This window comes from Elaeis guineensis, chromosome 2 (genome assembly GCF_000442705.2).
Source record: "Elaeis guineensis isolate ETL-2024a chromosome 2, EG11, whole genome shotgun sequence".
Classification (NCBI taxonomy): Eukaryota; Viridiplantae; Streptophyta; class Magnoliopsida; order Arecales; family Arecaceae; genus Elaeis; species Elaeis guineensis.
The window spans coordinates 113,937,866-113,959,913 of record NC_025994.2 but is presented as its reverse complement, the minus strand read 5'-3'; the positions used below and the strand labels follow the sequence as shown (position 1 = coordinate 113,959,913).

Sequence of the window (22,048 nt, the reverse complement as noted above, 5' to 3'; positions counted from 1 at the left end):
CAATGGTAGATCCGATCCAACAAAAAATTTTACCACTTATGTAGCATGATCCTCTACCATATAATATAAGCTAATATTCGATAATTTATTTTTCTATTGATAAATTATATATTTTAATTGATAAAAATATCGTTGGCTTGGTAAGGATGCTGATCCGACCCAACAAAAAATTTTACCGCTTACATTGCATGATCTTCTATTATATAATATAATTTAATATTCAATATTTTATTTTTCTGTTGGTTCGATAAGGATGCTGATCCGAACCAACAAAAAATTTTATCGCTTATGTTGCATGATCTTCTATCATATCATATAAGCAAATGTTCGATAATTTATTTTTCTATTGATAAATTGTACATTTTAATTGATAAAAGCATCATTGGTTTGGTAAGATGCTGGTGGCACGTTAATATGCTTTTCTCTGGGAATCTAATTAAAGTAGACATAAAAGCTCTTTAAAAAGCCACAAGCTTGTTGCGGAAAAAAGAGCCACCAAGCTGGTGAGGGTCAATGCCGTCATAGAGACAATTTCTTTTATGTAGAAATCTCCAAATAAGATAATGATACATTATCACTATTATCTGAAGGTTCAAGTGGCAGATCATGACCTACATGTTTTGTGACAATTTTACAGCCTTCATAGAATTACAAAACTGTTGTTCACAACTGAACTTAGAGATCGAGCCCAAGACAAAATTGTCATCCTGAACCTATGTCGGGAATATTGACAACACTACTGGGATTCATGGATTAGTATGAGGACCATTTCTTAGCCAATATTTTGTTATAACATCCATTACATATTGCGAATAAATATTGTAATTTGATTTTCCATTGTTTAGCAAGAAGAGTAAAAAAGAATCACTTCATATCAATATTGTTATTAATTTATCAAACCCCTTGGAGGCCCAAACCTGGTGCCAAGAAAAACTCGCGCCAGGAGGAGATTGCTTCCTCTCCCCATAACCCTTGTAGCACTGTTTTTAATTTGTACAGATATTAATTTAGCAAATACTTTTATAGCACAAAAATGATAATTTTATCAAATAATGTCGTCATTTTTGTTGTTATTTTATATATAATGGCAATTAGTGGCATCAACCACTTCAAACCGGCATCTAACGGCTATAAACCGGTCGGCTCGGGCGAGTGGCACTAATGTTTAAACTGACGTCTCACCCACTCTCCCTCCCTCCCCTGGCTCCCCACCTCCTCCATCTTTGGATAATTGCTTGCAATTATTCTTTACCCCTCTATCCTTTTCTCAGATCTAAAGAGCGATAAAGACCATGGCTCCCGGTCCCGCCCACCAACCACAACCCCACATCGCAGTTCTTATCACCACCCAAAAATTAGTCCTCTCATCCATCTTGAAATCGAAGCGACATCAACCTCCCACCCTCCTCCTCTTCCACCTTTCCCTCTTCGAATCTTCTCAACCTCTATACCTCTCTTCCACTCTTGGTCTCTAATACTGCTTCAGAAATTTGTCGGTCATGGGGCGTGGTTTGCTTGCCCTGATCCTTGTCCTTGGAGCCGCCATCGGGGCCGCCCGTGCGCAGAGCTGCGATGAAGAGCTACCCGCCTCTCTCAGCAATTATTCAGGCCTTGCATGCTCGGCCGTGTGGAATAACTACATCCTCAGGGTAATTATAGCTCCACCGCATGACATCTTTCATCTGTTTTCTTTGCTTATCCCGGATAAAATCCTAAATGTGGATAATGTGATGGATCTTTAGTTAGGATTCGGAACTATGGTCTTGAACCCATTTCCAGTGTTCATATCTTGTTACTTCTATTGCTGATGAAGTGGCATTTGCATGAAGTAATGGCCATGGGGAGGAGATCCCAGTGAGTGTTTTTTTGGGGGTTTGTGAGGTGGAATGTGAAGCTTTTGGCTTTCTTTTACATGAGCTTGATGATTATTGATGTACGGAGGGTTTTGGTGTCGCGGAGTGTCACAGAGAGAGGACTTGTTTGAATGGGCGACGAGATGATGTTTAAATGTGAAACCTGAAGATCTGATGTTCGATTGAGTCTACAGGATCATCATATTCAGGGCAGAAGGCCAAGTAATGTACAGTTATGGAGTACGCGCACGTTGAGCAAGACATCAAGAATCCATGTTCAGAGTATAAGAAGTATGAAATCATGCAAAGACTGAGAAAATGCCTGACACATAGCGTCCTAAACATCTAATTGCCATAATGTTCGTGTAATTTTGGTCACATGACGAGGATGCCGGCTAGTGCGGTTAGTAACATCGTCGGGGTTGCTACCTGTATCGATCATTTGGGTTCATGTCCTGCCCATCGCACATCATTTACTAGTTTCTTCTTTTTCATTATTAGAAAGGTTTCTTCAAATATTTGTTGTCTGAACTGTTCTTGCAGTGAAAATATTGAATTATCCTTCCATTTCTTATGACATATAACGTTGGCTTTTACAGTACTCCAAGGACCAAGATAACGTTTTGAGCATCGTTCTATCTACCGCATATGCCACTGGCTGGGTGGGGATGGGATTCTCAAAGGATGGAATGATGGTTGGCTCCAGTGCAATGGTGGGTTGGATGGGCAAGACTGGGATACCTCACATCAAGCCATACTATTTAGGTGGAAAGTCTAGTTCAGAAGTCAAATTAAACCAGGGACAGTTGCTTACTACCGCTGTTCAGCCTACAGTAGTGGTTGAACAGGCCAAAATCTACATAGCATTCCAGTTGAAATTTTCAGCTCCTGTTACTCAGCAAAATCTTTTGTTTGCTTTTGGGATGAAAATTCCAGTCAATAAGCACCTAACAAAACATGATGATAAGACATCTCTTTCCTTTGACTTCTCATCAGGTCTTGTCACTCTTGCCATTTTCCTTAGTATTTTTTCTGGCTGTAAGGTTATTAATGCTTGATTTGTCTATAAATTATATTCATTATTTTGGGAACATGTAGGATGTTCTTTTGCATAAATAGATAGTTAGAATTCTGATAATAATTTCTAAATTTCAAGGCCATATGCAAATTTCCCGAAGCATCCATAGAAAATCTAAGAAGGATATCAGAATTCTTTCATTTTTAAAGTGTTAGCATGATTCTAGGTGATCACATGATTCTAGATGATCACATGATTTTAAGGATCACATGATAACCCATAATATTTTCTTTTGTTGGTGCGATCCCATAGCAGTTTTCTTTATTAACATTATTCTATATTATTTTTCTTTGTTAGCCTACTTCTGTATTAGTTGTTAGTATTTTTCATTTACGGAGTCTATACACTGGTATAAATAATCTCTAAGATGTATCGAATGAAATCGAGATAGAGGTAATAAAGTTTCTTTTTCTCTCTTTACTCTTTTATTTTTTCTCTTTTCTTGTAAATATTTTAACATAGTATCAGAGCCATCGATAACTTAATATGCCATCATCATCTCTTCACCTTTACTATGGTCCCCGTCGTCGATCCATCAATCTCTGTTTTTTTGTAGATTCTTTGTTCTTCAGTGGATCTTTAGATCATCTATTTTTTGGTAGATTAAAATCCAAGTATTTTTAGATGAATTTGTAGTTATTCTCCATTGCTTTTCTCCTTGGCTTCATATGTTCAGTTGTCTTTTCTTTATCGTTTTGCAAATTTTTCTCTATCATTGGATTTCGACTGCTTTCTCTTGAAGTATTGACTTTCTTCTATATAACATTTTTGTCTGCAAGAATCATCGGCTTTTGGCTACCTTCTCTTTGAGTGCCGGCCTTTTCTTCTATGGTGTTTTTGTTTGCAAGAATCATCGGCCTTTGGCTGCCTTCTTTTTGAGTGCCGACTTTCTCTCTTGATGGCATTTTTGTCAGCAAAAATTATCGATCTTTGACTGCCTTTTCTTTGAGCTCAGGTCTTACTGTGACCGCCACCTTCTATATCTTCTCATAGTCACGTCATCTAAATCAACCACATCAACAAACATATTAGTTTATCATATTAGCTTCCAAGTGCATTCGTGTTCTAATTTTCAAACTCAAGTTGGCACCTACAGTACCACCTTGAGTTTGAGGGAAAGTGTTAGCATGATTTTTGGTACTCGCATGATTCTAGATAATTACATGATTTTAGGGATCATATGATAATCCATAATATTTTTCTTTGTTGATGCGATCCCATAGCATTTTCTTTTCTTAACATTATTCTGTATCATTTTTCTTTGTTAGCTTGATTCTATATTAGTTATTATAATATTTCATTTACGGAGTCTGTATACTAGTATAAATAACCTCTACGATGTATTGAATGAAATCGAAACAGAGATAATAAAGTTTCTTTTCTATCTCTTTTTTTTTCTTATTTTTTCTCTTCTTTCTCAAATATTTTAACATGGTATCAGAGCCATCGCTGACCTAATATGCCATCATCATCTCTTTCTCCTTTTCTATGGCCACATCATCGATCTATCAATCTCTGTTTTTCTGCAGGCTTCTATTCTTCTGTGGATTTGCGGATCATCTATTTTTTGTTAGACTAAGATCTGAAAATCTTTTATTTTAGATGAATTCGTAGCTATTCTCCACTTCTTTTCTCCTCGACTTCAGATCTTTAGTTGTTTCTTCTTATTATCGCTTGATAAGTTTCTCTCTATCATTAGCTTTCGGCTGTTTTCTCTTGGAGCACCGGCCTTCTTTTATATGACGTTTTTATTTGTAAGGATCATTGATCTTCTGCTATCTTCTCTTTAAGTACCGACCTTCTCTTCTATGGCATTTTTATTTGCAAGAATCATCAGCCTTCGGCTGCCTTCTCTTTGAGCTTCGACTTTTTCTCCTGCAATATTTTTGTCAGTAAGAATCATTGGTCTTCAGCTGTCTTTTCTTTGAGTGTTGGCCTTATTGCGACTGTCACCTTTTATGTATTCTCACAATCATGTCATCTAAATCAGCCACACTAGCAGACATGTCAGTTTATCATACTAGTTTCTGAGTACATTTGTGATCTAATTTTCAAACTCAAGTTGGCACCTACAATACCATCTTGAGTTTGAGGAGTGTTAGCATGATTTTAGGTGATCACATGATTTTAGAGATCATGTGACAACCTATAATATTTTCCTTTGTTGATGCAGTCCTATAGCATTTTTCTTTGTGGACATTATTCTCTATCATTTTTCTTTATTAGCCTGATTCTATATTAGTTGTTATTACTTTATATTTATGGAGTCGGTACACTAGTATAAATAACCTTTGAGATGTATTGAATGAAATCAAAATAGAGATAATAAAGTTCTTTTTCTCTCTCTTTTCTCTCTTATTTTTTCTCTTTTTCCGTAAATACTTTGACATAAAGTGCTATTAAAGAGACTTAATTTTTCAGGGAAAATCCTTAATTCTGATCCCTGCAGATTCTCCTAGATGTATACCAAAGTAGCCTTCACTTTTAGTTTTTCTGATTCTTGTTGTTTCTACCTTCGTATTATTACAGCATACTCTCCTTTAGCTGTCTATCTGCCACCCACACAAAGCGCATGGCATTTCTTGCTTTTTAAACAGGGAACATATACCCTGTAACTGCCATTAAATTTGCAGTATGTTATGCTACAATTGCTATATGTGCTTATGATTTTGTATTTTACTGTTTTAATTTATTCTATTCCCTGAATTTTATACCCAAAATTTTCATCTAGAACAGAAGATCCTCTTTTTGGACCTATTTTTAGTTCACTCATTATCTTCTAAAATTAATGTCTTCTAGAAAATCCAAGCAGCCCTTTTTGAGTCTGTTGCTCTAGAAAAACCTTCAAATCTATAAACTAGACCTTGCTCAAGTATGTTAGTATCTGGATCCAAAATATTCAAACCACAATCTTCATCAGTGGACCTCTTCGAGCAACAGTTTCAAGACATCCAATAATCTTTATCTGAGCTTAAAACCAAACCAGCATGTCCAACTTTCTTTCTTGCATCACCTATTGCGAGGTTGCATTTGATAATTAGCCTTACATGAAGAACATTTTCTTTTCTTTTTTTTTTTTTTAAGTTCTATTGCTGTAACAAATGGATCTGTGTTTGCTTTCAAGTTCCTGTTAAAAAAAAATGTAGATGCCATTGAATCTTGGGATCAATCCCAACCTAGTTTTCAATTCAAGGCATTTGTATGTTGGCTATGGTTGAATCATTTCTGGATCTTTGTAACTTTCTTTAGTGCACTTGTCAACTAATCCTTCTTAATATAGAATTTACAATTGTGAACTTGTCTCCAGGTACTTCATCAGCTTCTTCTTCCTACCCATCCAATCTGAAAAGGGCCCATGGAGCACTAGCTGTATTTGGGTGGGGTGTGCTTCTACCTATTGGAGCCATTATTGCAAGATATTGCAAGCATCGGGAACCACTATGGTATTACCTTCATGTGGTCATTCAATTTATTGGATTTATTTTTGGTCTTGCGGCTGTGGTGGCTGGAATCGCACTATATGACAAACTGCATGCAAATGTCACTGCACACAGGGGCCTAGGCATTTTTGTCCTTGTGTTAGGTATTCTTCAGGTCTGTAAGATGATCTTTTCCTTGTTTAAAAATATTCCTGAGTATGTTTTGATGTTTTTATTTTATTTCTATGGGATAGAAGTCATGGTATCAAATCCTCTTTCCCATGTGGGAACATTACTTCCATATATGCATCAGATAATGGTGAATGTGCTGTGCCAACTGCCAAGGAATGAGATCTTCCAAATTAATAATACGTTGGCTCCACCTAGCACACAAGTTCATAATGTGATCTATGTTGGTAAATTGAATGCTAAGAAGCAATTTGATTTGGTCAAAAGAAAGTCAAGTATGGTTATTCAAGGTTGTTGCTTATAGAAGCAACAGAGAAAGTAAGCATTTAAGGTCATACGAAATTGCATTCTTCAAGTAAATAAATTCTATGATTTAACTAAATTTTATCTGACTGAAACTTTTGCTGTATTTTATCTTGGTCATGTGTTATGGATTATGCAGATTATAAGCCTATATGAATCTGGTGCAGGCAAATTTGGTGCACAAGATATATTGCTTTGCTTTCTTGCTAGCTCATAACCAACTAGTTACAATCCAAAATGATTTTTTTCCTGCTATCCTACCAAAAGGAATGGAATAATCAAGACAGATATTTCTCATATAATGTTCGAGGTAGTTGTTAGTTTGATGCTAGCACTGCATTGAATGTGGGATAGAAAAGCTACTTGTTCCCAATACTAGTGTTTTGTAGCTGCTAGAAGATTAGCTTACCTTCAATTTGGTCAGTGAGAAAAGGGTATCATTCAGACTATTGACTTGAAAAACAAACATGACCATATACACAAGGGTCAAACTTGCAGGCATTAACTAGAAAAGGCATATGCAAGATCTATATTAAGATCATCAAGGATGTCTTTGACAGAACAGTAAGATGCTTCAGCAGAATTCGTGGTGAGAAAACTGATAGTCATAATAGTCCATAATTGGGTCATTTTACACTCTTGTCTCTTCAGCTTGTGATAAAAAATGAATTAATTACTGACATTTAGGATGAGCCATTAAGGTGCTGCAATATTTACGACCTGATGTACTGAAAGTACGTTTGAATGCTAAATGAGCATCATACAGAAAATTAGCGAAAGATGTGCATAGAGGTCACATTAACTGAAAAGACTGAGTATATGGATGCAATATTACTGCAAAAAGAACTGGAAGTGAACCTAAATAATGATGTCCAGGTAAAATCCCATTCTGGTATTCTTGTGTTATTTCAGTTGTTATGTAGAAGAGTGGAAAGATAGGAAATGACATTATTAGTATACCTAAAGAAAGTTTGCTGATGCTAAGAGGAGTTCTCTGGGTGTCATGTGCTTGTCACATGCCCTTGAAAGAAACAATTTTTTATAAAGCATAAAAGATTGCCGATGCTAAGAGGAGTTCTCTGGTTGTCCTGTGCTGGTCACATGCCCTTGAAAGAAACAATTTTTTATAAGACATGCCACTGCCAAAAATAGTATAATGGATCGTTATGTTCAACAATAAAATGAGCCTATTTTTTTGGTAAAACCTTATAAGCTCCCAAAGTTGAATAGGGAACCTAAAAACAAGTATGCATAGGATTGTAGGAACATTATCTTTAATAAATATTTTCAGAAAACATAAGGGAAGGGAACCTATTATGTAATGAAAATTTCCAACCAGTACTTTATAATACCGGGTAGAAATAGAAAAGATGGTATTTGGGACAAGTAATATCAAAGAAGAGTAAGAGATGTACTTGTTATCATATAGCAATGGAGAAAGTAGACATTCACAACAAGGATCAAGAGGGCCCTAGAAAGGAAGAGGTATCATGAGTCATAAAAGAAGAGAGGAAGATGAATAGGAAATCCATTTTTTGGTAAAACACCCAAGATATCCTGGATGAGAGCTGTTAGAAAGGATATAATAAACCTTGCATTAGGGAAGCTAGAGCAATAAGAATGATTGTGTAGAAGGATTTATAAAGGAAATTTTGGACATCCAGGTTAAGCCTTTTTTTTAATGGTTATAGTTATGGTTATTAGAAAACAAGGGGTCAAAAAAAATAAAAAATAAAAAAAAAAGTTGCAAGAAGCAAAAATTATGCGACGTTCCTTATAGTTCTAATAAATTCCTTGTATATCATGAAATATTAAGTTTTGATGCATTGAATGATGCTGATTCTATGAGGATCCATACGAGTGTGTATTTAATCTTACATCGGCCATACACTAGATAGATCTTAGATATTTATATAGGGTCAAAGAACCAAAATAATAGCTTCTAGCTAGTTTTTTTAGGTAAGATTTTGGATTGTTACAAATGGTATCAACGCGGACCCGACCCATGACCAATGGGGACTAAGGAATACCGCAAGATAGACCCATTTGAGTCGACCATAGACTAATCGTGATGTTTGCGATTGGATTTGTGGTACTTGTAATTTGATTTGAATGGATTTAGACCCATACCAAGCAAGGATGCCAGAGCTTAAATGGAATGAGTATGTAAGGACTTGTACGAGCATATATTTAGTCCCACATTGGTTATTTACTTGGTAGATCTATAGTATTTGTATGGGGCCAATGAACCTAAATGATACTTTCTAGCTAGCCTTTTTAGTTGAGGTCCTAGGTTGTTATAGATTTAACTCCTTATGATTTAAGTTCAACTTTCAGCTTTCATGAAAGAAAATTTGGAAACATCCTTTTATATCTGCAGGCAACTTCTTAGTCTATCTATTCCAATACAAAGTATACAAGCTGACATTTTTCAATATGCAGCATTATCTGTCACTGCCCATTAGCAACTTGATTCTGGTACAATATATATGTGAAGCTTAGAGTGAAGGCATGGTGTATTATGGGCAGAAGTTACCATTCCAGCATCTTTAATATGGTGTAGTTTTACACGAGCAAGCTTCCAGGATTTCACAGTTATCATCAATCTTAATTCTATCTAGAAGTTGCAACCTCCACGCACATGACATAGGCACCTAGACCGTCATTTTGTGCACATCTGAAATGAGCATGCTTGCAATTGACATCCTAGGTTATAGCTCCTCATCTGCAGATATTAATTTCCCTTTTTAATCTTTTTGAGAACCGCGGTGGAAGTGCCACCATCCTGATTCAAACTCAGGACCACTCCAAATGAGGAGAAGGGTGACAACTGGCTGAGATAAGTCCAATTGGCTACATACTTTTCAGCAAATAATGATACTTTTCAATTTTGTGCATCTGGCTGTTTCTCCATCTGAAATATAATGAAAGCTGTCTTTTCTGCAAGTAAATATTAACCATAAACAGATTATATGCATTCTGCTATACTTCCGTTCATGCTTGCTCTGAATTTCTGATTGTAATTCCCGCCATACAGGTGATAGCCTTTTTTTTACGACCCAATAAAGACTCCAAAATCCGTAAATACTGGAATTGGTATCACCACTGGACTGGGAGGCTTGCACTATTCTTTGCAGCAGTTAATATCGTTCTTGGGATTCAAGTTGGAGATGCAGGGTCTTCCTGGAAAGTTGGTTATGGTTTCAATCTTGCTGTCCTGCTAATTGCATCGATCATTCTGGAAGTCCTGTTGTGGACTAGATGGTCCAAGAGAAATGTCGCTTATACGACAAACTGATGCAACTTGATTGATTGATGGTTTTATGATCATTAAGGTTAAAGTATGGTTTTCATTAGGTGTGATGTTGATATATATATATATATATATATATATATATTTTTTTTTGTTACATATCCTTCAAAAACCATTTTCAGATGAGCGATCATGGTCAGCATTGGTGCTCCCACCTTTTCTCCATTTTTGTAAAAAAGTTGATAAGTCTTGATTTGACATTGAATTGAAAAGTTTCATGCTCCTTTTCATTTGGCAGATTTCACATTTGTTTGGTTTTTATGCGTTTTCAAGATGGTTAGTTTAGCAGATTTGTTGAATGAAATAAAATCATGAAGGCCATGAAAATTTCTATCTATCAGCAGCTTTGGCAAGATAGTTGCAAGTTATAGCAAAGACTCAAGATCGTCTCATTAAGTTCAGCTTATTCAAGGATAAGTAGGCTGAAACTAGTTACAGACCAGTATGACATATAATCCGGGGCTTGATGATTGAAGCCATCACACTGGTGATATTTCTTCCCACTTTGTTCCATACATGCTTCCCCATAAATCATTTATTGACTCACCTCATTTGTAAATGTTTCACTTGAGCTTCCGTGCATCTCTTGAATGAGATTTTAAGGTTTTGGAGATCTATATTAGGGTGAAATTATTCTTTGTTATCATTATTGTTGTTGTGTTATTACTACTAGCACTACTATTCCGATTATTATAATTATTTATGCAAGATGCAGGTCACTTCTGAGGATACAATGGTCCAATTGCTATTGATTAATAAGGTTCATCTGCCCCAAGTGAAAGTATGGGGATTTGTTGTTCTGGAGCAGAAAATGACAGTTTTGTTTACTCAGATGATGCCAATACCTATAATTTGGAGTTTAGAGGTACAAAATGATGATCACATTTGTTCAGTTGAGAAGTTAATAAGCTTAATGACCAGTGTATGACTAACCAGTTTCACCACATAAAATTGATGTGACCACCAACACTAGGATACCATAGTCCTTTTTTTTTTTTATGAGCCGAGTAAGAAATAGTAATCATCATAACATTGTTGGTACTTCCTTAAATTCGATGCCACCTGCCAAATATTTGAGTACACTGATGAACACTAAGTACGGTGAATTTGTCATTGCTTTAAGACCAAATTTTTGCACGCAAGATAAAGAAGTTGGTTCTAGGGAATAAAGTCAGGACTTTGAAGGTAACAAGTCAGGGCTTAGCCTAGTGATTCGTATTTCCTTTGTCTCGAGGTTTAGGCTTTGGTAGCGGGCAGAATTCTTTAGAATTTCAGTTCCTTGTGTTGGAGAGTGGGGTAATTTCACATCAGATAGGTAAGGGATTTTAGATAACCTTAAATGTACATAGGCCAGTCCGTCTATTAACTTCTGTTTTGACTGGAATATAACAACCGCTTGCAAGAGTATATAAATTTTACACTTGAATCTACATCCATCTATTAGGCTCCAACGAAACTAGTCGGCAGCCTGCAACTTGACATGTAGTGCCAAGGAAACTAGTCGGCAGCCTGCAACTTAACATCAAGCTCCTATGCATGCTTGGCTATCCAGTCAGTTGCCTGGTTAGCTTCATCATGTATATGGGTTGCTATAAGAACAAGACAAATTCACCATCCAGCTCCTTTTGGTGCATGCATCTCATGCTCAATGCTATATCTCAGTTTTTTATGAGAACAATGAAATCATTTCTCAAACCACGGTGTCTAAATAAACCAAAGAGCTACTCTTTGCTCATTGTAACTTCACAAGGAATAATTAGCAAAATCTATGGTTTAACCTTAAAATCTCAAGTACTATAATAAAGAGCATCAATGGAACTTTATGAGTTGAATTCAAAATTTCTTTTTTCTTTTAAGAGAGGAACTTTGAGATTTGGATCGTACACAGGACCAACTTAGAGTCCAACCGTAGAGAACTCCAATTAAAGAAAGCTGTATGTGTGATCTTTAAGAGTTTTTTTTTTTGGTGAGCCCGGGTATGTTAAGAAGCCTTTGCATAAAAAATACATCCAGAAGTGTCGAACATGACTAAATCATGAAGACAGCAGAGAAATTCTGCTACAGTCAATCAAATAACACTCCCAATATGCTTAGTCATCATATGCAATGCCATCCAATCAGTTACATTACTATCCTTCCTATAAATATATCTAATCGAACAGCTAGAGCATCTATCAATGAGAGTTCGAGCATCATCCAATAGTAGCAGATGGGCTTCAGGAGACATCGACTTGATAGACAACGAAGCAATGACCTACATAGGAGACGTTTTTCCAAGCGCTTGACCTACATAAATCTTTTATTTTATGATCAAGATAATTAATGATAAGCATGTTACTAAAGAAAAAACAGAATCAGCCCAGAATAACGTAAATTTTCTTTTCCTTTTTTTTTTTTTTTTCTTGGTGCATAAGAGCACGGGTAACCATATTGCTACTCTAAAGTCGGTGCTTGATGTCACAGCGGGATGGCCAACTGGGCCAATAGAAACTCACCAGCTGTCAGGGGATGATTTAAACGGTCGAGACGTATCACTCCGTAAAAATCATGGTGGAGCCCACTACGGCTGCATCACCACAAGGACCCAGCGGCGCGCTCGTTTCAGCGAAAAGGTTCTGGGGCCCACATCAGGTGTCCATGCTGGGCGAGAAGCACGGTCAATTACCCGAGGGCGACCCCCTTTGTCTTCCCCCGGCGTCAGGTCTCGAAGATGGCCCACCAAATGGACAGTTTGGATCTATCGAAAAAACACGCGATCATAGTCTTACGGTGGGTCCCTTCCCTCGTTTCATCTTTTGGAGCAGGCCTACCGTTCGATCTAGACATTGTTTGCTTCTGGAGTACTTGAAGCTCATCTTTTGCAAATAAGACATTGCCGTGGTTCTTTTTTTCGTGTTTGATTGTAAGTGCCCATAGCTCCATGATCAAGGATAGGATTTTTTTTTTTTTAATAACAAAAAGGAGAGAGAAGAGAGGAGATCGATGTAGAGAACCTCTCTAGACGAATCCGAAAAACCCTCTTTTCGCTGAAAAATATTTGATTCAGACATAAGAGTAAGTCACTCTTCATCGTATTGAATGAGTACGTCACTCCAACACCATCGAAATGTCAGAAGATCAGTGCCGCTTCCAACATCTGCACCCAAGCCATCAGAAGGAATCCTCCCTCCAGCATTTACTCACGATTTGAATTTGGATCACTTGCGTGGAGGCGGAGGTCCATTTCTACTGGGCTACCGCCACGGCGGGCAAGGATGGAATTTACTAGAAAATGGAATCCAATAACATGGATCCATGAATGTGATGCAACCCGCGAGCAAACAAAGTCAGTCATTAATTAACAGGAAAGACTGAAATATTTTTAATGCTAAAATGGGGTGGCTTGTTGGTCTAATAAACAAAAGAATTCCCTAGCTTTTAGTTCACCATCATCTGTTCGTTTAAAAAAAAAAAAAACTGCAACGAAGTTTATAAACAATGAAGTGAACTTAGTCTCTTTTTGGAAAAAGATTTACAATTAAACTCCACCTTCACTTGCTGTTTTCAGCAACCAAGCACGACCTTCATTCAGATAGGCCACAGGAAAGAGACCCTCTGTTTTTTTCTTAGGCGAGAGAGAGAGAGAGAGAGCATGGACATCGATTGAAGCCCAAACAAATCGCGGTGTGACGCAAACAAGGGTTATTTTGCACCCGCTTGGGCCAGGACAGATGCTGGGCCTTTCTCTTCCTGTACTTGATTGGGCCATTTCGAGCTTGGTGGTATGTTCATGTCTCGATCAATTGAAGAAGGGGAATCCTGTAACCAAAAAAACAAAAGAGAGAAGGGGAATCCGTGATTAAGATCATTAGTAAACCCCACATAATCTCGTTTTGGACAAGACCATACGGACCGACGGTTCCCCTGGTTTGGTACTTCAGCGACTTGTGACAAGTTCATTCTTGCTATCACATTGACCCGGAAATAACACCTTCTGCAATACCTACTGAGATCCAATTATTTATTTTCCAACCTTGTAGCAAATGTTATATCACAAAAGGGACAAACAATCGGGGCAAGAATTCCTTATCTTTTAAGCTTTCAATCTGAAACTTATAATGTAAGACCTGTCTGATCTTGCTTTCATTGTCCCCTTTTTTGTGTGTGTGTGTGTGAAAGCTTGAGAAGATAGATGTACTGGATGTGCACCAGTATGTTAGTTACAAGAGATCCCCATTCGATTTTTTATTAAAAAATATTTTAAAAGTTTGATATCACAATCTTAAACCTTTGGCAAGACCGATTGGTGTTACGGCACAACAAGGACAGTGCCACCAATTATAACATGGAAATAGTAGAGGAATAATTAAACCTAGTTAGATTTCACATACTAACAAAGAGAAACCGGATCATTAATGAGCTATAGCCGCAACCTCGTCCATCACCACTTCATGACAATTGATAGTGCTCCCCGAATTATAGGCCACCCAAACAGAGGCTCTATGTCCTCTCTAGCTAGAGTGGGTGCCGTTTTACCTTCACCACGTTAGTTACTTTGGTGAAAAGGCACCGGGAAAGGAATGGATGCAATGGACGGAGCTAAGAAGGGGAGGGGAAAAAGGCAAAGGGAGTGAATGGTGGGAGCCACTAATAATGGAGCGATCCGAGAGGGGATGGGACGGCGGGTCCCGCTGCTGTGTATGAGGCCAAAAGTCCACACAAGGAGACAAAGCCATCACCCCACTTCCAGCTGGTGTCGACATCTCCTCTGGATGCTTGCCGGCCCCAAAGCTGGAAGCCAAAGCGAGGAGGCTCTTCCCCCGACCCAAAGCTACACCAATCATTGGCAGGGGTGGGGCCGAGCTTCCCTCGGCATCTCTCCAAACGCTCCCAAGACGAAAGCTGCCGCTGGTTCCCCTCTGGAAAGCGATGGTTGGAGAGAGTCCGCGCGGGGCCGAAGGGAGGGTTTCCACCGCTAGCCAGCCTTTGTTGGGCGGTCAGGTTATTCACCGTTCTTCCATTGGAATTTTGTGTGGAATTAATTACTTGGGAGGACACTACCATACGATCAATGAGCAGAGGATAAAATTACTTTGTCCTGGAGTACGTACAGCTAATATTATGGTAACTATTTCTTAGATTAAAAGATAAATATGCCTTTCTCGTGGTGATAAGTGATATTTGGGATAAAACATGAGGATAATCTTAGTAAAACTAAAACTATTGGGGATCAGCGGGGTTCTGTCCATTTTCCTTGCCAGTTCGATAATTTATCCTGGGGATAAATTAAAAAAATGAAAGTTCTAAAACATCTTTCAAATGGTTGGTAAAATCATGATTTTTAGATACTCCCAGGAGTAGATCTGTAAATATTGGCATTTACATCTTTCTTCTGGAAGGTTCTCGGACGAGCATGTTAGCACTTTTTATTTTATTATATTATCATGACGTACGTAGCAGCACTTCAAAAGTATTATGAGCACGGTTGCTGAAGGATGGAAAAGGATGAGGCTCCTTTTTGGATAAACCCACCACCTTTTGGCAAAATGGTTTATAGCTCGTGGTAGAATGGGCAACGTGCCGCATTATCGTTGGGACACGCGTCATTACGGGACATGAAGTGCAAAAAAGTGGTTGCAGCGAGCTTTGCGAGGCGTGGAGAGAACCGGAGAGAACGGCTTCTCCAGTTCCGTGATCGGCATAATGGTTTCTGGTTGGAGAAGGGATTCGTTCCAGCTTGGATACAAATTAAAGAGATGCTGCATGTTATATATATATATTATTACTCTTAAGTATATTCCATAAGGGATTCTCCTCCTTTCTTTGGGGGCCAAAAATTAACACGGAGCTACTTTATTTGGAACCTTTTGCAGGTACAGTACTCCCATAAGCATATTGCCAAAGAAAATGACCCTAGAGCTTTAAAGCAGTGTTAGCTCAGCTCGGTAATTAATCACACATGGACAAAAAAATTAAATAGCTGATCATGTGTTATTTGTCTATTGTCTCTTTCATCAATAAATATAGCTGCAGATTAGGCCGTAGATTATGCTAGGAGCCTAGGATACCTACATGTTGCTGCGACATATTATTCTTGTAATTATGGGCTTTCTATTACCGTAGCATTTCTCCTCTCTCCATGTTTTTTAATAGTAGGACATCGCATCAGCTTAGTTATACATGGGGTCACAAAGAAAGAAGAGAGAGAAACACCAGGCAAGTAAAAGAATCGTTGACTTATGGATAAGTGGAATGAGCTTAATGTTTCAATGCTATAATTAATGGTTAAATATCCGAGCGGTATCATGATGTTACGTATGTGAGACTGCAAGTATTGATATTAATTGGTGAGAAACTTGCACACCATTAAAGTATAATTCTACAGTGAAATATTGCTGGGACGTACAAAAAATTATATTTCTTTGAAATACGTTAGTGCAGTAGATTTAATTGAGATTTATATCATGAGAAGTTTCATAAGTGAAGTTTATCCACCCCCCACCGTGATGCGGGACAATCCTAAAAAGAAAATCAATCCTAATAATCAAGCTCTCTTCTGTTCATCAACAACAAATCACGTCCGGCCAGGGGCTCATTATTCCCAGGACAGACAGTATAGTTGCCTATACTCTGCTCAGGAGGCGTGATTGATTGATACTAGACTAAAGCGAGATCAATCTAAATGATACAGACGAATGCCATTCGAGAGATCAGTAAATAATTAGTAATAAAAAATTTCATAAACAGATAGCAGAAATTAAACATGCTCACGAGTAGATGCAAAAAAAAGAAATAAGAATGGAACGAGAGAAAATAAAACATTAAACCCGTGAGAAAAATCCAAGAAGATGATAAGAATCCGGATCGTGGTAGTTAAGAAACTACTCTGATTAGGGCTCTTAATCTTTTAACCAAACAGATCCATCGATAAAGAACTAGGTCTTTACCAACATCGGATTAAAAAAAAAATCAAAGATCAACTGTTAAGGAACGAAGGTCCTTGACAGCATATGATCTGTAGAATAAGAAATCACTCCTTCTCTCAGCACGACAGATGAAAATTCTGGAGGAGACAGATCTTCTCTTGATGGAATAGGCTTGCGTGGGTAGATGGTGGAGTCGATCAGAGTCGCAGGAACACTGAATCTTAAGTAGAAGGAATAGGATAGAAAGTGGGCCTCACACCCTCCCCTTGTGGGGCGATTTTGGGTCTCACACCCTCTCCCTCTCGGAGCGATTGACACAAGTATTTGTGGAGTTTGTAAAATCATTCATTGTTTTCTTTCATGAAAGATACAAGGATTTATATAGGACTCTAAGGGTCCTATTTGTTTAGGAATCTCTTATTTTTACAAGGAAGAAATCAACCCTCCACAAAAAAGTAAAGCATTATAATCTACCATAGGAAAGAAATCAGCCTTCAACAAAATAAGTAAGTAGCCAAGAACTCTTAAGGAATTCTAAGGAAGAAATGGAATTTCATGTGGGTGCTTGATGCTTGACACAACTTGGCATGAGCACGGCATATGCTGGCATGCATATTCTTCTCTTGGCATGTGGAGAATGGTGGCTCCAAAGGTGACGTGGACAAATCCAAGTATGGCCCTATGGACCCAAAGCCAAATGCATTAAAATTTATTGACTGAAAATAAATAACTGAAGTAGAATCAATTTAATGAGGCTTCTTCGATCCAAATCGAACTTAAATTATGTTGCCGATTTTTGATGGCTCTGGTGTCCGCACCAATTCTCCCGAGGTGAGAAAAACTCGACCCTGTCGAGTGTGGATCGATTTCACTCTGGTGACGCTCAAGTAGATCGGGATCAATGCGTTGCAGCTCTTCTCGAGTGATCCAGGTATCTTCAGACTCCGGTCGACCTCGCCATCTGACCAGATACCGCTGATAGCCTCGACTCCGGGTGGAAAGGATCTGCTCATCCAAAATTCTCTCAATCTGATCGTGTTTTGCTGACATTTTGGCTGGTGGACACTCAGGGATAGGTTCGCTCTCAAAGGTTGGTTCAGGCTCAAATGGCTCACTAGGTATCCGAGTTGGTTTTTTATAGGCGACAAGATCTGTAATGTTAAAAGTAGAGCTAATTCCAAAATCAGAAGGTAGGTCCACAACATACGCATTTGATCCGATTTTCTTTATGATCTTAAATGGACCTGCTCCTCGGGCATGTAACTTCTTCACGGTTCCGGGAGGAAACCGTTCAGGCCTCAATCGAACCATCACATAGTCTCCCTCTGCAAACTCTTGAACACGTCGATGAGAATCTGCATTCTGTTTATAAACTTTATTACTCATACTAATTTTTTTACTGATCTCTTTATGCAGACTCTTGACATGCTGTGCAAATGACTCTGCAGATTCGGAAATCCTAACATGCATGGGTAGTGGGATGAGGTCTATTGGTTTTCTAGGTTGATATCCATGAACTACTTCAAAAGGACTCATGCCAATGGACCTATTAACAGAGCTATTATATGCAAATTCGGCTCGGGGCAGCAAAAGATCCCAGTTACCCATATGTTCCCCAATCAAGCAACGCAAAAGATTTCCAAGACTCCTATTAACCACTTCGGTCTGACCGTCTGTTTGCGGATGATAGGTAGAAGAAAACTTTAATTTTATGCCTAAAAGATGCCATAGGATTTTCCAAAAGTAGCTCATAAATCTAACATCCCTATCAGAAACAATGGTTTTAGGCAATCCATGTAGTCTAACAATCTCATCAAAGTATATCCTTGCAACTTTCGACGCATCAGACGTTTAGCAACAGGGCAAGAAATGGGCCATTTTTGAAAATCTATCTACAACCACTAGAATGGAATCATGCTTCCTGGCTGTCCTAGGTAATCCCAAAATAAAATCCATACTAACATCTTGCCAAGGACAGTCTGGTATAGGTAAGGGTGTATATAAGCCGGTGTTTTGTTTTCTCTGTTTGGCCACGGCACATGTTCTACATTGGGCAACAATTCGGGCGACATCTCTTTTCAAGCTTGGCCAAAAGAACTGGGCTTCTACCAACTCTATAGTTTTATTCCTACCAAAGTGTCCAGTTAATCCTCCAGCATTTAATTCCCAAACTAAAAAATCTCTCAAAGATGTACGGGGGATACACAGCCTAGTTTCTCTAAATAGGTAACCATCCTGAAGGGTATATTCACTACGTTCTCTAGATGGCCCCTTACGTAAAGCGGTAAGTATGTCACCAAAATCTGGACACTCCTCATAATTTTCTTTAATCTTATCAAAACCAACAACTTCTATACTAACGGTGGACAGCAAAGTATGACGACGACTCAGGGCATCAGCAGCACGATTCTCTACACCTGCACGGTGTTTCAAAACAAAAGTATAGGCTTGCAAAAACTCGACCCACCTACCGTGTCTATAATTCAATTTTTTTTGAGAATTCAGGAATCTAAGGGCCTCATGGTCAGAGTACAAAACAAATTCTTGCGGTAGCAGGTAATGCCTCCAATATCTTAAAGCTTGAATTACCGCATAAAATTCCTTATCATAGGTAGAATACTTGAGTTTAGAATCGTTAAGTTTCTCGCTAAAGTATGCTACCGGATGACCTTCTTGACTAAGGACACCACCAATCCCAACTCCTGACGCATCGCACGCTACTTCAAAAACCTTAGAAAAATCAGGGAGACGTAAGATTGGGGCATGAGTCATCTTGTCCTTAATGTCTAGAAAGGCTCTATTGGCTGCCCTAGTCCATTCAAAATTTTTCTTTCTAATGCAGTCAGTGATGGGAGCGACTATGGTGCTAAACCCTTTTATGAACCTACGATAAAAAGTTGCTAATCCATGAAAACTCCGCACGTCATGCACACTCTTGGGCACCGGCCACTCAACTATTGCTCTAATCTTTTCAGGATCAGCAGATACACCATTGGGGGTAACAACAAAACCTAAAAAGATGATATGGTCTGTCATAAAAGCGCACTTCTTAGGATTAGCATACAAGCTTTCTGTTTTAAGAACTTGACACACTCTTTGGAGGTGATCTAAATGGTCTTCCCTAGTTCGACTATAGATCAAAATGTCATCAAAATATACGACTACAAATACTCCTATAAATGGTCGTAGTACTTGGGTCATCAACCTCATGAAGATACTAGGGGCATTAGATAATCCAAATGGCATCACCATCCACTCATATAAACTATTTTTTGTCTTGAAAGCAGTTTTCCACTCATCTCCCGGTCTAATCCTTACTTGATGGTAACTACTCTTAAGATCGATCTTAGAAAAGATAGTGGATCCGGCCATCATATCTAACATGTCATCTAACCTAGGGATGGGAAAGCGGTACTTAATGGTGATCTTATTAATGGCACAGCTATCTATGCACATCCTCCATGTACCATCCTTCTTTGGAGTCAGTAGTGCAGGAACCGCGCAAGGACTCAAACTCTCCCTCACAAATCCTTTTTTTATCAGCTCTCCAACTTGTCTTTGTAGCTCAGCATGCTCATTAGGGTTCAACCTATAGTGGGGCAAGTTGGGTAGGGTAGATCCAGGAACTAAATCAATGGCATGTTGAATGTTTCTCATAGGCGGTAAGTAATCTGGAAGATCCTCAGGAAAGACATCATGAAACTCAGCAAGAAGGCTAGCTACTTCCTTAGGATAATCCACCTTAGAATCCTCACGAACTTCTCCAGCAACAAGCATCCAAACTGGTGATCCTTCACTCATGACCGTCTCTAATTCTTTAGCACCTATCAGATTGAGGCTTTTCTTCTTAAGATTTTCTTTTGGTCCATCGCCTATCTTTCTATTAGTAGCCTTAGGTGGGGAAGGATTAATCGTGATCTTCTTACCCTGATGAGTAAAGCTGCAGGAGTTGGTACGGCCATAAATCGTAACATCATTGTCGAATAGCCAAGGCCGACCTAATATGATACTTCCGACTTCCATGGGTAAGACATCGCACCACACATGATCCTGATAGGAATGAAGCTGGATGGGCACACGACATCTAAATTTGATGGGAATAGAGGAGGAATCAATCCAAGACACACGGTATGGACTAGGATGATCTACAGGAGTTAATCCTAATCGCTTAACCGTGTCGGTGGAGATGGCGTTGATACAGCTACCGCTATCAATGATCACCTTACAAATTTTATCGCCAAATTTTATGAAGGTATGGAAAATAGAGGTCCTACGCCAGTCTTCACTTTCCTTAGTTTGGACTAGGACATACCTAACGATTCCAAGCCTAAGGTCTGACTCAGGTGTGGCATAACCTAGGATGTCCTCAGTACTCTCAAATTGCTCGACTAAATCTGGATCAGCTTCATAAACTTCCTCCTCAATATTTTCTAGAGTTTCTCCTTCTAATTCTTCTACGAATAATGATCGGTTGGGGCATTGTGCAGCAAAGTGACCGTAACCATGGCACTTGAAGCAATGAGATCGAGAACTACTTCCTTTTGATAACTCTCGTATAGCTCCTTTTCCTTTATCTTCTTTTCTCCCAATAGGATTTGTAAGTGGAGGTCTGTTACTAGGAGTTTGATTAATATTAGGTCTCGATCCAGAAGGGGTTACTCGGTTGGGTTCAGGACGACGGGGAGTCGAATATCTAGAAAATCTTTCAAAATCTAAGGCAAGTTGATAAGCTTGTTCCAACGTGGTTACCTCTCGCAGAAAGAGCTCATGCTGAATATCCTCTCGTAATCCAGCTCTAAATCGAGATAAGGTAACAATTCTATCTTCGGCTACTCCACATCTCATGAGGTATTCATCAAATCTCGTGATATACTCGGTGACTGATCTATTCCCTTGAGTAAGCCTCTGCCATTGATCTAAAAGTCTTTGTTGGTAAGAGGTGGGGAGGTACTTCTCTCTGAGTTTTTCTTTCATCTCATCCCAGGTTT

The 22,048-nt window shown here is 38.6% G+C and overlaps 1 protein-coding gene across 1 annotated transcript; it reads left to right on the top strand.

Annotated features, from left to right (window-relative positions):
- Positions 1 to 1,349: 1,349 nt before the first annotated feature.
- Positions 1,350 to 10,243, top strand: LOC105042555 (cytochrome b561 and DOMON domain-containing protein At3g61750). Its single transcript, XM_073252831.1, has 4 exons — positions 1,350 to 1,649; positions 2,453 to 2,849; positions 6,239 to 6,525; positions 9,880 to 10,243. Exons 1-4 carry the CDS (start codon positions 1,500 to 1,502, stop codon positions 10,138 to 10,140), a joined length of 1,095 nt encoding a protein of 364 aa, XP_073108932.1. The 5' UTR covers positions 1,350 to 1,499; the 3' UTR covers positions 10,141 to 10,243.
- The last annotated feature ends 11,805 nt before the right edge of the window (positions 10,244 to 22,048 follow it).

What these genes read in the sequence shown, in the direction of transcription:
- LOC105042555 (XM_073252831.1), top strand. Translation starts at nt 1,500, where the DNA reads ATGGGGCGTGGTTTGCTTGCCCTGATCCTTGTCCTTGGAGCCGCCATC. An exon ending in GGAATAACTACATCCTCAGG is followed by an intron (nt 1,650 to 2,452) that starts GTAATTATAGCT and finishes TGGCTTTTACAG; the next exon opens with TACTCCAAGGACCAAGATAA. An exon ending in TTCCTTTGACTTCTCATCAG is followed by an intron (nt 2,850 to 6,238) that starts GTCTTGTCACTC and finishes ACTTGTCTCCAG; the next exon opens with GTACTTCATCAGCTTCTTCT.